General features: G+C 38.4%; 2 protein-coding genes across 4 annotated transcripts in view; one reads left to right on the top strand and one right to left on the bottom strand.

Moving 5' to 3' along the window:
- Nucleotides 1–17,732, top strand: part of B3GNT2 (UDP-GlcNAc:betaGal beta-1,3-N-acetylglucosaminyltransferase 2) — a 324,948-nt gene that overhangs the window by 223,990 nt on the left and 83,226 nt on the right. The gene's annotated exons all lie outside the window — the stretch shown is intronic.
- Nucleotides 9,268–15,314, bottom strand: TMEM17 (transmembrane protein 17). The gene is made up of 4 exons (XM_024752943.1): nucleotides 15,083–15,314; nucleotides 11,369–11,472; nucleotides 11,097–11,210; nucleotides 9,268–10,134 (listed from the first exon to the last, which is right to left on the bottom strand). Exons 1-4 carry the CDS (start codon nucleotides 15,180–15,182, stop codon nucleotides 9,856–9,858), a joined length of 597 nt encoding a protein of 198 aa, XP_024608711.1. The 5' UTR covers nucleotides 15,183–15,314; the 3' UTR covers nucleotides 9,268–9,855.

Raw genomic sequence — 17,732 nt, 5'->3', positions numbered from 1 at the left:
AAAAAAAAAAAAAAAAAAAAAAAAAAAAAAAATAAATGGTGGTGTCTATTACTTGTATTAGTTTTGGGAGTCTCGTCAAAATTTGAAAGCTTATACTTAGTTAAGAGTGGTTATTGGTTTTAAAATTAAGATTATTTTTTTATGCCAAAAAGATTTAAGTATGAGTAAATGTGGCATTTCTACCCTCTAGGGTAGAAATTATCTATTATCTATTACCTGTTGGAGAAATTACTGTATATTAAGAACAGGAGGCAGGAGCTCTGAGTTCTAACATGGCTTGTTTGTTTATTCATCTGTACATTCAGTTAACGTTCTTAAATACCTATGATGTGCCGAGCATGGTCTTAGGTACTGGGGATACAGTGAATAAGACCTAGTCCCTGTCCTCAAGATGCTCGTTAACTGTAGTGGAGACAGATAGTCAAACTTGCTTTCTACCTCATCAGGACCTCTGCCCCATCCTTTTCTGCTGATTATCCTTCATAGTTTCACTTAGTAGAAATCTCAGGGTTCATTCCTCTTGCCACTATAAACAATACCTGAAAATCTTCTTACTGTTGTTTTTCCACTGCATTTGCTCCATATACTTCTAACTCTGGATCAACTTAACCATCTACCTTTTGCCCAAGAGTACCCAGAAAGCTCTAGAAAATGATGCAATTGCATAGGTTGGAATAGCTGCACACATCCATCGTTTCCACCCCCAGGTGAGCTCTCAATACCACTTGATAATTCTTTGCCCTGCCCTGGTCAATCCTTCTACCATTTTCTACATCCCATGATCTGGTGGTCTCTTCAGCCTCATCTTTCTGCTTTCTTCCTCTCAGCTCACGCTTGAACATTACATACACTGAATGGGATTCCCTACACACAACATGAAATGAAATTTTTGCCTTCCTTGACTTTGCTCATGGCATCCCCCAGGCCTGGGGAGAGGGAGCCCTGATCAGCCTCGATTCAAGTAGTCAGTTCCTTGGCAGACACATCTGTAGAGCAGAGATGAGTGCCTCAAGTTATCATAGCTGGATGACACAAACATCAATTTGATCTCATGATTACCAAGCAAGTTCAATGATTATAATTTGGCTTTTTAAATAGATTTCCTATAGGAAGAAAGTATACTGGCAGTTGTATTTTGCATTATAAATGAATAAATTCGTACCCTGGTTTGTACATCAATCTTTTTTTTTTTTTCTTTTTGTGGTATGTGGGCCTCTCATTGTTGTGGCCTCTCTTGTTGCGGAGCACAGGCTCCGGACGCGCAGGCTCAGCGGCCATGGCTCACGGGCCCAGCTGCTCCGCGGCATGTGGGATCTTCCTGGACCAGGGCACAAACCCGTGTCCCCTGAATTGGCAGGCGGACTCTCAACCACTGCGCCACCAGGGAAGCCCCGTACATCAATCTTTTATAAGTTTAGTTACTGTGGTCGCTCCTTTTGAGTCTGTTTAATTTTGGATATACTAACAAAATCGAGTTTCTGGTTGGAAAAGCCAAGGATCAAACTTCTAAACCCACATGGACAACACCAAAGTAGTTAGCTGGCCGCCTGAGACAATGTATCTATATCACCTCCCTACATCAGCAATGACTTCTAAAGACCTTTACAACTCTAAGATCATACTGCCTCAAGAGAAAGGTGTAACAAAAAAAAAACTTAGATGTGCCCTATTGTAGTGGAAACGTCCCCAATGGATATACACTAGCTTGTTAAAAACATCCTTGTAATAATATCTGATTTCCTTCTTTTAAAACTGTGCTTTCCAAGCAGTCTCTGCAGTTATAACTTGATTCCCCAACATGGACGTGGACCCTCAGGGAGGGCAAGCCTTATGCCTGTGTTCAGTGTGCAGGGAACTCAGAGCCGATATAGCTCCTATTATACATTATCAGTAAGTGTCTTATCAGTTTAGATTGAGGTAATCAAAACCCCTGCCTGATCAAGCCTGAGGGTCAAGTTGCTGGACCCATAAAGCAAAAAAGTGAGTTTAAAGACCTAGAAGGAATTAAAGTGCCCAGGAAATTCAGAATATACAATTATAAGAATATTTTCCATATGTGAATGCTTATTCTACTATGTTTATCTCATTTAATTCTTGCAAAAGTCCTATAAGCACTCATTTTAAAGATGAGTAAACTAAGGATTAGGTTAAGTTAAATAACTCGACCAAACTGATAAACGGAGCAAGGATTTGAGCATAAGTCTGCTTCCAAAACCCGTGGTTTTAACCACTGTACAACACTGATTCCCCTTAACTAAGTCCGTTCATTCATTTGTTCACTGTCATGGAGGAGGAAATTTTCTTTCTGGCTGGTCTAAGAATTAAATTGACATGAGACAGATTAACAGGAGAAATCCAAACAAAAGTTAACGTGTACATAACGTGTACATGGGAGAGACCCAGGAAAACTGAGTAATCACCAAAATGGCTGAAACCCTCACCTTAAATACCATTTTCAGTTAAAGACAAAAGAGGAAATTGGGGGTTAAGGGTCTGGGACTTCATAGGGGAGGAAGGCAATTAACATGAAGATGGAAGGCAAATGTTTGTTAAGTAAATATTTGCTGGGCCATGCAGAGACAAGGGGACACAGAGTGGACTCTGATCTCTAAGAGTTTCCCTCACCACACCTGGCCTGTATCCGCTACAGGTATCTGTGGTGATAGCTCCATTCTGGAAACAGGCCCTCCATCTAAATTCTTTTTAGGCAGTTGGGGGAAGGTCAAAGTTTCTTCCTGAGGCTTTTGGGCCTTGTCTGTTTTCAGCTTGAAATCATCTACAAGCCAGAGACATTTGGGGGCAGCAAATTTTGCTCCCCAACATCACCAAATATTTATTGAACACTTACAATGTGGTAAGCACTGGAAATACAAGGCTGAATAAGACATTTACCATGAAGACCTTACAATTAAGTAGTAGGAATCTAATATATAAAAATACATATAATTAATCATTTTAGATACAGTCATAAAAGATGAGCAGTGGAGATACAAAGAAAAGTGTGCAAGTGTTACCTGGAAGTAGGTAGGAGACAATGGAACATTTCCATGGAGGACATGACAGTTGAGCCAAGCATTATAAGACAAGCAGAATTTCACCACGTGGATAAAGTTACTTCAGGCTGAGAGCTGAATGGAGGGGAAAGGTCCGGAGGCAAAATCCAGAATGGTGCACTGGAGGAGCTGCACGTGTAGGATTGGAGGGGTGGCAAGATGAGCCGGACAGGTGGGAAGAGGCCTGGTGCGCCACGCAAAGGACTGTGGGTGTTCTGCTGCAGGAAGTGGAGCGTCTGGTGGAATTTTAAGGAGAGTAGTGGCATGATTAGATTTATTTTTAGATTTCTCTATAAATGTAGGGAAGGTACAATAAAGACGAGACATTTACTACTGCAACATGGAAGAGAACAGTGAGATTGTTCCTTTCCATGATCTGGTCATTATACTTCTATTAAGATATGCTTGTCCTTGCATAAGACCACCCAGATATTTTCCTTTGAAAAATAGCACATAATGAGCTCCTTAATTATTAGTGAACTGATTTTTTGAGAGGTGTAGGTTGGAAGATGTGTGTGTGTATGTGTGTGTAAAATGTATTTGTGCCAGCATTTCAGCCTCTTATGAGATTCTTTTGAAATGTGATCATTATCTATCAAATTAGCTCTCCCTCTCAGCTTTGTATCATTTTCAAATATGGCAGCATTGTCTTCTGTTTCAATGTAGATACACCATTCCTTGCCTACGGTATACAGTTCTAACTCTTTATTATATGAAACACTGATAACATCCTGATGCCAGTCTTTCCAGCTCATCTCAGGCCCTTCTCAACATAGCTTATATTTTAATCATATCAAACTACTTTTGGTTCTGGTCAGACCTTATATTTTCAAATGTCTGTGCCTTTGTCTATGCTGTTCCATCTGTCTGAAAGACTATCTTGCCTCCTAGTCAGGATTCCTCACTTTTCTTCATATTTTACATAGCTCTATTACAATATTTTCATAAGCCATGATGATCACCTTAAATTTGTCTCCTCTGCGAGCCCTTGGCTGGAAGGGCAGGGACTCAATCCTATTTATCTTTTTGTCCCGGAGTACCAAAGCATAGTGTGGATGGCATACTGTTGGAGCTAAGTAAATTAAGTTTACTTTGCAAAACAAAATTATAGCATACTAAAAATAAAAGGCATGAATATATCCTTTGCTGCTCTGCTTAGTAAATTACCAAATAATCAACAGTGAACTGCTCTCCTGCCTTCCTTAGCAAGGGCTTATTGGGCATCAGGAGCTCTAGTTTTTAGGATAGCAAAAAATTTAACTCTTACCAGCTTTTATTCTTTTTAGGAAAGCTATTGAAGCAAAGTCCTAAACTTCCACTCTCTTTAGTGATCATTTTAGTTCTTCTAGGTACTAATGAATCAAGCATTTATAAAATAATTATTAAATGTACATATCAAACATTTTTTGAATTTGCATTTTGAATTTGAATAGCAAACATTTTTCTCTTTTGAGCTATAATATTGAGCAGTGTCTCCAATGTGTTTTCGATTAGAATATAAATAACTCAAGATCAGGAACTAAAACCCTTTAGAGATGAATCGATAATACCACTTTCCTATCAGCCAAATATAGTGCTATTAGAGTTCTGAAAAATTAAAAGAGAAGGCCATTCTTGGTTGATTATTGTTTTTAAAAGTCTACATTTTTAATGTAGCCAAGTGCTAAACACTTAGGCCTGTGGAACAATGAAGGACGAATAAGTAGCTGTGATATATACACTGTGATTGTACAGACCTCACTGGCTTAGAAAGCCCTTTCCAGACAAGGGTGTGGCTGTGAAACTTGTTTAGATTGAGCATGTTGATCAGCTAAATTTCCAAGTGTCTTAATTTTTCATAGAATATATGTTTTATTTATCTTCTGTTCTGTGCCTTTTTAAGAGTTTTATTCTTTCTTGAGTTTGGTTGAAATGATTACACACCGATTCTTACCCTCATTTTCAGAAAGATGTACAGCATTAAAGTTTGCTGACAAACCTTTTCTAGGACCAAAAATCTAACGTTTTACATTGGAGCGAATTTACAGGATAAACCATTCCACTTGCCTCATTGTTTTCTGCCTCTATGCCTATTTTGCTATGCAAAAGCTTTATGTCAATTTACTTTTTGAGCCGTTTAAGACCAAACCAAATTATTCCTTCAGAACATTTTAAACAATCCCTTAAAGACCTCTTTTTCTTGGCTATGTTTCCAATCTTGGCTTATCACTGTAATATTTTATGCTCCATGCTTCTGAAAAAATTCAATATTCAAGAACAAAGTAATCCAGAGCTTTACTTCATTTCAGTCTTTTTATGTCCTAGGGCTGTCCCAACTCAATGACCCAGTTTTTATTGTGTCACATCTGTCTGTGCTGACTGCGACCAGCTTGCCTAAGCCTCTTCCTGTCCCTTATCAGTTTTCCCTTAATTCAAAAAAAAAAAATTATGTTTTTAAATTCTTTGCACTTCTCCTTTCACAGCTTTTAGATTTTTTCCTCCTTTGGAGACTCTGTTACTGTGGTAGCTACTCAGAAACACAAAGATGAGTGGGTGACTAAGGTCTCTAAGTCTTTCCTTGTCAAAATTTTCATTGCAATATCTTTAGAATTACAGAAAGTGGATATTATAATTTGGCAATATGCATCAACAGTCCTCAAAAATGTTCATAACCTATGATCCAGCAGTTTCACTTCTGAGACTCTAGCTTACTAATTAAAAAGAATCATCTAAGATATGGAAAAAAGCTGTATACATGAGATGTTCATTACAATGTTATGTATTGTTGGGGAGTTCTTTTGCTCGGTCTAATAATTAAATTGATGCAAACAGATTAATAGGAAGAAAAAAACCCCAGTTTAATTCATATGCACAGAGGTCTCATAAAAATGGAATCCTCGAGGTGAACAAAGCAGGCTGTTTATTATTTTTAGACAAGGAAACAATTATTTGTGAAGATTTAACAAAGGAGCTTGTGCTTGTGGTAGCAGACTAATGAAGAGGTAACAAAGTTTGTCTACAGAATTTTCTTAGCCTTGAATTTCCTAACTCTGGTGATAAGGATGCTTTCTATCCTCCTGGTATAAGGAGGATACTTTCACATGGGAGGTTATTTCCTGCTTTCATGGGGAAAGAGGGGGTTAGAGTGTTTTTCTATATCATTTTTTCTCCACTGGCTTAAATTCAAACTAATCAATATGTCATTGTAGCATATCTTGGGGCAGCCTGCTCTGAGGTCCAACAGTATACATGCAAAAGAAGAAAACAACCCAAATATCCAACAATAGGAGAGAAGTTTAATAAATTACTGTCTATCTACTTGATGGAATATTGTGCAATCATTTAAGATAATGGTCATGTTGACTATGTAGAAAGATAGGTAAAAATTTATAATGTTTTCAGAAAAGCAGGGTGCAAAGTCATAAGTGCTGGTGGTCACAGCTATGTTTTAAAAAGCATTTACAACAGGAAAACTGCAAGGAAAGAGGACATTTGCTAATACTTGTTATTTTAGGGTATGGAATTATAGATGATTTTTCTTTCCTTTACTCTCAAAATCTTGATTCAAATTCTTTTAAAATTTAAGCTTTTGAAAACTATAGTCTTCACAGATGCAAATTAAGAACTATTCAGATATGCCACGTCAAATAAAATTTATAAAAGACTATTTCAGATAGAGCTCTATTTAAGTCTAATAATAATCTAACAATGGCCAGGGGATGGGGGTGGATAAGATAGTGAGTACGTCATTTTGTTTACTATTGTGTGTAATCCCCAAAAAGATACATTAGAAAAAAATTTTTAATACCTATTTTAAAATATAAAATAAAATTATTAAAAAAAAAATCTTAATAGGTTCTACTCAAGTTTATTTTACTGCCACTGACTTTATCCAGGCCAGTTTGTTCTCTCCAAAGTTGCTTCATCAAGTTCTACCTCTAGCCCAACCCTTATAGTACATTTCCCACACTGTTTTCAGAGAAATCTTTCTGAAACCTAAATGTATGTGATATTTCACTGTTTAAACTATTCAGGGATTCAGAATATTAGAGTCTTTAGCTTACTAGCTCCTCCCAGGCTTCTTTATCTGATTCTGTGTCCTTTCTTCTCATGCACCCTTCCCACCAGTTTTATCAAACTACATGTAATACCTGAAACAGTACTCAGAGTCACTATTGCTTCTGTCTTTTAATACTGAAACTAACACTTAATACCAGCTCAGTCTTCAAATCCCAAAGTGTTACTTTCTTTGGGAAGCCTTCCCAGATTCCTCATCTTTTATGTATTCTCTGTAATCCTACAGTGCTATCCCTGATTTGCCCATCTGCTTTTCCCACCAGACAGTAAACGTCTTGTTATTGTGTGCACGGACAGGCAAGCGCAAGCGAGTGTGTATGAGCAAGTGTGTTTAACAGCACTCCCTACCCCTCCCACCCCATGTCCCTTCCCTGTGCTCTGACAATGAGAGGAACAGTGATTGCTAAATGGTGTTGATGAAGGGCTAGTATGCTAATCCTGTACACCAAATGCTCGGAAAAAAGAGAGGAGATGCACTGGAAGCCAAGGACTGTTAGCTGTCAGGTACTTATTAGGTAGAAACTCATTCACTGCACCTCCCTGATGAAGTTAGACTTTACTTCCAACGTTGTACCCCTGAGAACAGGGAGCACATTTATGTGTCTATGAACTCTCCACTCTTCCTTGTACATACTAGGCATTCAAACATATGTTGATTAAAATCCAATTTTTAAAAATCATTCCGATTTACAGAAATTCACATCCACCTTGTCTATAATTAGGAAAAAACCCTGGGAAAAAAAAATATGTGAAAGACAAAGTGTTTGTGAAGCTCAATGTCCTAACTAGAAAACTTCAGAACAGTGCTGTGAACCCTGAAGAGGAAGAGGTAACTGGAATTAAGGATGGGCAAACTTATTCAAATAAAATAAAAATAAGGACTGCCTAAACTCCAAATGTGCTGACATGGAAATATCTATCTTGATTTTCGTATGCTTACATAGGGAACCAGCTATACTCCAGAAGAAAATATTGGTTCAGCCTAACACAAAATCATGGTTTTATTGTTTAGACAAAAAACAAATAACTTGGTCATGTTCTCAATGGATTTTCTTAGTTTCTTTTTTCCCATCCTTATTATATCTGTATTTTAAGCAATATGGCTATTAGAGCAAAATTTTTAAAAAATTTTAATAAATTGAATACATTTCCCCCCAATTTTTATAGTTGTTAAATTTTTTGATTATCACTCAACATTTTAGTGATTACTCTTTTAACCTTAAAGTTTAAATGTTTCAGAGGCTCTGATATTTAAAATAAAACTCTGGAAACAACTATTAAATAGAAAATTCTTTCTTCATCATCCCCTTAATTTATCTGCTATGTAGATTTAGTGTTCTTATTTTATATTTTCTTATAAACTCACCTATCTATTCCTATCTGGAAACAAACACAACAAATATGTTTTAGTAAACTATCCAAACAGAATTCTATTTTGAATTTCAAATTATTGGAATATACCTAGTGACAGCTTTGGTATAGGGGAAAGGCTAATCAGCCAGTGCATGGGGGTAGAAAAATTTGACTGAACTTTATATATAATAATAGAAAGAGCATAAATAGACTGGTCAGGTGTGATTAAGAGTGGGAAATAAAAAAATTAAGCAATATAAGAATGTATAAGGCACAGCATGGAAGTCCTAAAATAAGCATGAATTACAGAACAGGAAGATTAGAAAGAATGATTTTTAAGGTAGCTACAACTATCTTAGTAAAATACATTACTTATAAAGGCACATTTCCCTATAGGACAGAAAACATTATGTCCCTTAAGACAATCCAACAGTCACTTAAAAATAATGTTCAGATACACCCAAGCAAACTCTGTAATAAAAATAACAAACCCACAGCCCAAAAGAACTGTACAAGACAGGAATGATTCCTACAGATACTTTAACATAAATATTTTATACCTTATTGTAAAGACATTTTACACACCACCGCCATAAATACCAAACACGGTTTTATTTATCTACTTATTTATTTTTTTGAAAGATTTTTTTGATGTGGACCATTTTTAAAGTCTTTATTGAATTCGTTACAATATTGCTTCTGTTTCATGTTTTGGTTTTTTGGCCGTGAGGCATGTGGGATCTTAGCTCCCCCACCAGGGATCAAACCTGCATCCCCTGCACTGGAAGGCGAAGTCTTAACCACCAAACTGCCAGGGAAGTCCCTGAACATGGTTTTATGAAAGTAACAATTTTAGAATAAAAACATTTTTTAAATAGTATGATAATCCACCTGTTTTCTTCTTAACCTCAATATAACAGCTAATACCCTAGCAGACATGAAAATTTGGTGTCTTAGTTTACAAATGTAGTCTAATACACTGGAATACTGACAAGCATTTCCACGTGTTTCAGACATACTGCCAACACATAGATAGCCAACAAGATTAAAAGAAATATACATATTTCTAGTTATAGGTACTAATTAGAAATATTACAGTAAAGATGTAATGCCACCAATACAGGTTTTTACACACCTGAAAAAGTCAACAACAACAAAAATTTCAGATATTTGACATCAGGTAGACAACACGTAGGCTTTAGGGTTGATTTACTGCTTTCATGTGATGTGCAAATAGTCTTATCATTGCCCCCAACCTTGGAATTTCAGAGCCAGAGAGCATACAGTTCAAAACACTTGCTTTATCCTTTTTCTCGTGCTAGCCCTCTGGTGTTTTCCTAATTCCTGCAGTTTTCTAGAATGATCTTTCAGATTTTCACTCAACAGCACTGGGTCAAATCTCTTCTATACAGGATCTCACTCTTCTCATGTCTCCTCTGCTCACAGAGAGCCGGTCAAAGTCTTGGAGGTGGAAACGAGTTGCCAACTGATTTACCATTTTCCTTAGGGTAAGAAATGCTGAAACAACTTGGAAAGTAAGGAATATAGTGAAGATGATATGTACTGCTTTTTCCAAGGGCAGATTCGTTAGGCCTTCATTGAAGAGCAAGAATAGAATTAAAGGCAACTGCAATAGAAGGCTCAAAAGCCAAAAGCCAGCCAGCTCAGGAACCTGCAATGACACACATGATGAGTATCAGATCAGTGAAGTACAGTCTTCTGTTTGTATCAATAAGCAAGTGATACTACTTGATGGCACTACTGTGAACGTACATTTTGAGCTCTGTAAATCAAAAGGAGTACAACATGGTCCTTGTCCTCAGAAAACTTACAGTCTAGACTGGAAGAGAAAACTTACTTATGGGACAGTCCTAGAATACTACAGTGAATAATGAAATGCACCACTTAGCATTATAGACTAAATGCTACAAGAAATAGGACAAGAGGGTAAGTAGGGTAGGTAAAAGACAGAATTCAAGGAGGTAGGCTTTTAAAGTTGGGTAGAAGGAGGAAGAGGCAAGAACTTAAGTAAGCTAAGATGTGGAATGAGTATGACTGAGAAACAACACATCACCTGGAATGGATGCTTGGATTAGGAAAAAGCAAGAAATACTTGGGACAGTATACAGTGGGACAGGCTGGGACAGGCCCTTATGAAGGGCCTGAAAGAACACAGAAATCTTTAGGGATTATCCCTAAATTCTGGTAACTGTAAATGCTTAGGCAGCATGATGATTCAGAAAACATGAGCCTTGCAGAGGAAATGAGTTTATCATTTCCCCCCATTCTCTTATTCAGGATCTAAATAATCATGTTTAATTGACCAAGTATTTTCAAGACTGGTGAGAAGAGGGAAAACTATCACTTCTTAAGTGTTTACTATGTTCAGGTACTTTATATAAATTACTTAATCCTAACAAACCTGTGAAGTAAATATTTCCCCAATTTTATATGTGAAGAAACCAAGGCTCAAGAGATTAAGCAAACAGACCACAGTGACAGATGTGGTGAAGTTGGAGCTAGGCCTTAACTACAGGCCTTTGCTCCTTCCATCACATCTCACTGCCTTTTCCTTGTTAGGAAAATCTTACTGCATTTATGTGTAGCACTGAGAGAAAGGAAAGAAGAGCCTACCTTCTCCTGCAGGTTCCCCATGTAGCCCAGATACAACCTGATAGCTTCAATTAAGGTTATTAGGATGATAATGGTGACCACAATGAATTTGTAGTAATCAGGCAAGATTGAATACTAAAAAAACAAAAATAAACATGTTCATAAAATCTCACATATAGTAAGACTGACCTGAGATTAAAAAAAAATAAGAAGAACTTTAATTTTATTGACAATGTAACAGTGCTAGGGACGGCAGAAGAGACCTCAGCAGAAGTAGGAGAGTGTAGATTTACCTTCATCTGAAGCATCATAATGCTGCTCACCCACCAAAGTGGGAAAAAATAAGTGTTAAAATAAAGTGACATCTGCAATGCCAAACTGGAAACCATTTCATTATCTACGGAAGAAAGAGAGAGAAAAGGAACACACTCTTAACCCTGGTCTCTGCCTTATACGTCCTTTAGTTCCTTAGAATTAATAACCATAGCAGCAGCTTAACGAAACTCCAAATTTTAAGCCTATTTATAATCATTGACAGTGAAAGGAAATAGTCATCATAATACTATTTAGTTCCTATGTTGGCTACTTGGGGGTACGTTTCATATTTTTCAATTACTTTATCATTTTCCCATTACAGTCTGCTGACTTTTTTGCATACTACTGGTATAAATTAAATGTGGAATATCAATATGAATCCTATTGAACAGATAATAATAATCATTACCTCCTTTGTAGAGTTCTGTGTAAAGAGGCTATGAAATGAACACATAAAATACATAACAACTAATCTCTCACATATAAACTAATCTCATGCAAAATCTAATCTCCCCAAATTATAATTGCCAACAGACACCCCTTTTCAGCATATCCTAATCCTACCTGTTCATTCATATCCAATTCAATGCCACTTTTTCCATAAATCCTTTCTTGATCCCATTCCCCGACTCCAGCAGAAATCTCTTTCCCCTCTAGGTACTTATCACTCTAGTCTGTGTGTAAGAAGTGCTAGCAAAGAGCCACACTCCCCTCACTTGAGACACAATCTGGTTACTGAAGAGACAATGAGCTCTGGAGTCCAAGTAAACCCGGAGCTCCCCAAACTCCCTCAGAACTCTAGATGCCAGACTTGGAATAAATTATTTAACCTCTTTGAGCCTTAATTTATTCACCTGTAAAACAGTAACATTAAAATTACCTCACAGGTTGCTTGTGAAGATTAAAGGTAATATAAATTACTTCACCCTAGCACTATGCCTGGCACTTAGCAGGCACTCAATAAATATGAGTCCTTTTTCCTTCTCTTTTACTTATACACAGGCTCATTGTAAGCACAGACCACATTCTACCCAAATTTGAGGCCCTCATAGAACCTAGCATCTTGCTTTACACATGGAAAATACCAAATATGCATAAGCAGAAAGAATGAATTAATGAATTCATTAATGAATGAATGAAAACATACTATTATAAGGGCATTACCAGTGTAGCCATTCATGATACATGAGTTTCATTTATCTAAGGCTGATTACATAGTACCTTTTGCTTTCATATGAGGGAGAAGGGTCCTAAATTAAGAATTTGATTTTTTAAATTGGGCCCTACAAATGCATCCTAAATTTGACTAAATTCCAGCAATTTAAGAGCAGATATATATTTTGAAATCCACTGCTCTAAATGAAAGAATTTACAAAGGCTCTAAAATAAATATTTTTTTAAATTAATTTATTTATGTAGTTTTGGCTGTGTTGGGTCTTCGTTGCTGTGCGCGGGCTTTCTCTAGTTGTGGCTAGCGGGGGCTACTCTCGGTTGCGGTGTGTAGACTTCTGATTGTGGTGGCTTCTCTTGTTGCAGAGCTCTCGCTCTAGGCGCGTGGGCTTCAGTAGCTGTGGCACACAGGCTCAGTAGTTGTGGCTCGTGGGCTCTAGAGCGCAGGCTCAGTAGTTGTGGCACACAGGCTTAGCTGCTCCGTGGCATGTGGGATCTTCCTGGACCAGGGCTCGAACCTGTGTCCCCTGCATTGGCAGGCAGATTCTTAATCACTGCGCCACCAGGGAAGCCCCTAAAATAAATTTCTTAAAAACAGATTTTTATGTCTTCTTCTCCGCATCTGAGTATTTTATATCTATCATTTAACAGTTTTAAAATATAAGATAGTCATGGTCTCTCACAGCCAGGTTTTTCCTTTAGCTCCAAGAATATCCCTGATTATTATGTCTACTTTTGCTTGCACCCATTTATTAAATTACCACTAATAAAGGAATGCATTCTTACAGTCTGTTAAATCTGAAGGTAACTCACTTGCCTAGAATTTTCTCATAACAATAGTACAACTCTTGGTCAGCTGTGGTCATAATACACGCTTGCAATTACGGTACAAATAATCAAACCTAATTCAGATCCACAAGGAAGAAAATGTGGAAAAATAGTGATAAATTAGTTAAGCTGAAAATTTTAATACCTTTAGAGCAAACACTGTAGTCAAATTTTGCGAAGAAGTTTTTATGTTAAGAATTTTGTACATGAGCATCTTAAGAGTTATGTCTATATTTCAGCAAATCAAACTTACCATCATGCAGTTGAAAATCAAGTTAATATGTAAATTAACCTTGAAAGCACAAGACATGAATTTACTAAATTCTGCAAAAGTACAAGTTGACTTCTGTAAACGGAATTTAAATTAAAACATTATGTAATATAAGTCAGGGGTGGGCAAACTACCAGCCAGCTGCCTGTTTTTGTACAGCAAGTGAGCTAAAAATGTTTTGTCACATTTTAAAATGGTTGAGGAAAAAATATCAAAGAATAATAATATTTTGTGACACTGAAAATCATGAAATTCAAACTTTAGTGTCCACAAATAAAGTTTTATTGGAACACTGCCATGTCTATTCAATTACCATTACCTATGACTGCCGCAGAGACCTACGGCCTGCAAGGTCTAAAATATTAACTATCTGGCCCTTTACAGAAAACCCCTGATACTTTATATCATCAGATTTTAGTGCCTTGGCTTTAGAATCAAAAACATAATAACCCAATTTTTCACATTATGTTTTTCTCTGTACGTCCTAAATCAAGACCAGGCCTAAATTGAGAGGACAGGCAAGTAATCAGGGTGAAAAATTGAAACGATGGGAAATGACTTTTCTTTGCCCCCTTTAAAAAATCCCGAAACCAAGCAAGAGGAAAAGATTTCTATTTCCCAGCACAGTTCAGTGATAAAAGCTGCGTGGGTTTGGTTGACAGTATGTTGTCTATCATGATTTAAGAGAGGGAAACTGTTTTGCAGAAAACTGCGTTGTCACTTGTCATGTTGGATGTAGCATCGTGGTATTTTGTTACTTGATTTAGGACAAGAAGTATAAATAGGGGATGGGAAGGAGAAGGCAGGGAGAGTGCGAGTTTTGTTGAAGGCGTTGCTAGAGTGGCAGGTGCCACACTGTATTGGATAGCGTTTAAAATAAAATTTCTTTCCATGTCTTCTGCCAGAAAATGGACTTGTGGTGGAAAGTACTTGTTCTGCTAGGAAAGGAGAAAAGGAAAAGATATTTTACTGGGGTAGGGGATAGTAAGTGGAAAGAAGGGATTGCCTGGGCTGTTTCCACTCCACCCTGGCCAGAAAAGCCAGGGCGAATGCCGTAGAAGAAAAGCAAAGTCAGCCTTCTCAGCGTTCTCGGAGGGCAAGGGACCGGGCTCGGGCTGCGAAGGCGGCTTTTATATTCTTTTTTGAGGAAGGCCGGCGCCACCTCAGCCGCCCAGCTTGCCATTAGCCGGCCAGGTCGCAGCACTATCAACCCGGAACCCGCTGGGTTACGGGGCCGGGGTATCTGGTCCCCATCTCAGCCCCATCCCTCGGCCTGGCCCCTCCTCCAAGGAGCTTCCCGCACTGCGGAGAACCACCTGAAGGCGAAACCGCCATCTTAGGTCTGGGCAAAATCTGGCCGCTCCAAAACCCGCGCCAGGTCTTCCGAGGGCCACACGTCCTGCGCTGGGCCTTCGCCACTCACCGGGACCCTCGTTATACTCCGGCCCGGTCCGGCTGGAGTCACTGAACACGGTCCGGCTGAAGTTTCCCAGCCTCTGGCGGACCGGATCTGGCAGCTCCATGCTCTGGCCTTGGTACTGGCTCACTGCTGCGTCTTCGGGCGCTGTGGTGCTCTGAGGTTCCCACGGCAACCGGGAGGCGAGGGCGCTGGGGGCCCGGGCGCACGCGCGGCCGCACTGCGCGGCCGAGGCGTGGGGCTCTCTGGAAGGGAGTGGAGTGCGGGGGAACCCATTCCTGCTGAGCGCCTAGCCAGGTGCAAAACCGCGGATTCCTTAGTCCTGTTTTAAGCTCCACCACTTTAACAACGAATAAAAATAATAATAAATGACCTGGGGTTGGACTGTGATACAAGGAGCTCTAATAACCTTGCCAGTGAGATGCAACCTTTCTGGAAGGAAATGCAGAATGAAGGCAGAGCTTAGAGAACGTTCATGACCCAGTAGCTTGTACGTGTTTGTGTGTGTGTGTGTGTGTGTGTGTGTGTGTGTGTATGTATACACACACACATACTCTCTTCTAGGAATATATGTTATTATATACTAGGAATATTTCATATATATACATGCAATACACACAACTCTCTCCCAGGAATTTATGATTATATTAGGAATATTTTATATATATACACCATATATTACATATATATATTTGATGGAATACATTGCAGCAGTTTAAAAACATGCTTGCAACGAATTTTTTTTTTTTTTGGCTGCGTTGGGTCTTTGTTGCTGCACGCGGGCTTCTTATTGCGGCGGCTTCTCTTGTTGCAGAGCACGGGCTCTAGGCACGCGGGCTTCAGTAGTTGTGGCTCTCGGGCTTTAGAGCACAGGTTCAGTAGTTGTGGCACACAGGCTTAGTTGCTCCGAGGCATGTGGGATCTTCCTGGACCAGGGATAGAACCCATGTTCCCTGCATTGGCAGGCAGATTCTTAACCACTGCGCCACCAGGGAAGCCCTGAATATTTGATAATATGGATTAAATTTAAGTAAAATTAAAAACCAGAAGTAAAACTAAATAGGAATGAACCTAATTTAGTAAATGTGTGTGTAAATATGTGGGAAGCAGAAAAGGGGAGGAGATGGCACAAGCACTGCGGCTTCAAAAAAAGACTAGAAGGAAATAATCCGAAATGTTAATAGTAATTTCTAGGTAGTAGATTGTGGGTGATTTAAAAATTTGTAAACATTATGTATTTTCCAGCTTTCTCTCAAATAAGACATATTTAAAAAAAAACTATTTAGGTATAATACATATACAGAAAAGGGAACAAACCGAATATACAGGTGTAACCAAAACCCAGATCAAGAAACAGAAACTTACCAGCACCCCCAGAAGCTCTCCATGCCTATTCCCTTACAGTGACTAACCCTCCACTTCTAACCGACCTTTCCTGACTTCTATAGCATAGAATAGTTTTGCCTATTTTTATTCTTTATATAAAAGTAATCATTCAATAAGTGCTTAAAAAAAAACACTAGTTCTTTGCCCTCAAAATTATTCTTATGAAATTCCTTCATATTGTTAAGTGTAGATTCTTTTTCCTTGCGGTGTGGCCGTACCACAAAAAGTTTATCCATTCTACTGCTGATGAGCATCTGTGTATTTTCTAGTTTGGAGCTACTATCAGTAGTGATGCTTTTGGTGAAAATATGCTTTGTGGTGAACATATGCATGTATTTGTGTTGACTTTGTTCCTAGGAATGAAATTGTTGGCTTATGAGGTATAACCCAGCTTTCATAGATACTGCCACTTTTCCAAAGTGGCTGTACCAATTTCTACTGCCTCCAGTGACGTATGAGCATTTCTGTTGTTCCAAATCCGTCACCAGCGCTTGTCATTTTCCATGCTTTCCTTTTAGCCATTCTGATGGGTATGTGGTGAACAGTATTATTTTTACAATATAAAGAAAAACCACACATATTTATATAAATGTCAAGAGGAAGGTATGGGAGGAAATCGCTATATGGGTAGAATTTCAAAATAATTCAACAAATGTTAATTGCATTCCTACTCATTTTGGGGCATTGTCTTGGGCTAATAGGGATATAGTCCCTCCCCATCAAGAAGAACAGCCAAGCGAGAGACGTGGAAACAAATAAGTACACTATATTTTAGTAAAGGAACATAGATGAGGAAGCAGCTAATTCTGGTTGGGGATGTCAGGAGAAAGCTGGCTAACTTCTGCTTCTCTTCAAGGCGGAGCTCGGCCCTCAGCACCTCCAAAATGGCTTCTAGGACCTCCCTGAAGCTGGTTTAAGTGCCCTTCTCTGTGTTTCTCAAAGCATATTCTTCTGTGTTACTTTGGTCACAGTGCCAGTCACACTGTACTACAGTCTATTTATGTCTGTTTCTCTTGCTAGTTCACAAGCTCTTTGAGGTCAGGGATGGGCTTTCATCTTTATATCCTGAACACTAGCACAATGCCTGACCTAGAATAGGAACTAGATAACCATTGAATGAATAAAGGGAATAAAAAGTCTAAAGACCATTTCCCTATCTTCCCATTTCTAGTTCAAAGACTTAGCCTTCACTCTGTAGAATGGAGAATTGATGTATTAAAACACAGTTAACTATAGCAACCAAAACAATTTTAAACTTAGCAACAAAGAG

The sequence above is a fragment of the Neophocaena asiaeorientalis genome, unplaced genomic scaffold, assembly GCF_003031525.2.
Source record: "Neophocaena asiaeorientalis asiaeorientalis breed wild unplaced genomic scaffold, Neophocaena_asiaeorientalis_V1.1 scaffold100, whole genome shotgun sequence".
In the NCBI taxonomy this organism is placed as follows: Eukaryota; Metazoa; Chordata; class Mammalia; order Artiodactyla; family Phocoenidae; genus Neophocaena; species Neophocaena asiaeorientalis.
This window is presented reverse-complemented; position numbering and strand designations above follow the sequence as displayed.

What these genes read in the sequence shown, in the direction of transcription:
- TMEM17 (XM_024752943.1), bottom strand. Translation starts at nt 15,182, where the DNA reads ATGGAGCTGCCAGATCCGGTCCGCCAGAGGCTGGGAAACTTCAGCCGG. An exon ending in GGAGTATAACGAGGGTCCCG is followed by an intron (nt 11,473 to 15,082) that starts GTGAGTGGCGAA and finishes TTTCTTCCGTAG; the next exon opens with ATAATGAAATGGTTTCCAGT. An exon ending in TGGGGAACCTGCAGGAGAAG is followed by an intron (nt 10,135 to 11,096) that starts GTAGGCTCTTCT and finishes GTGTCATTGCAG; the next exon opens with GTTCCTGAGCTGGCTGGCTT.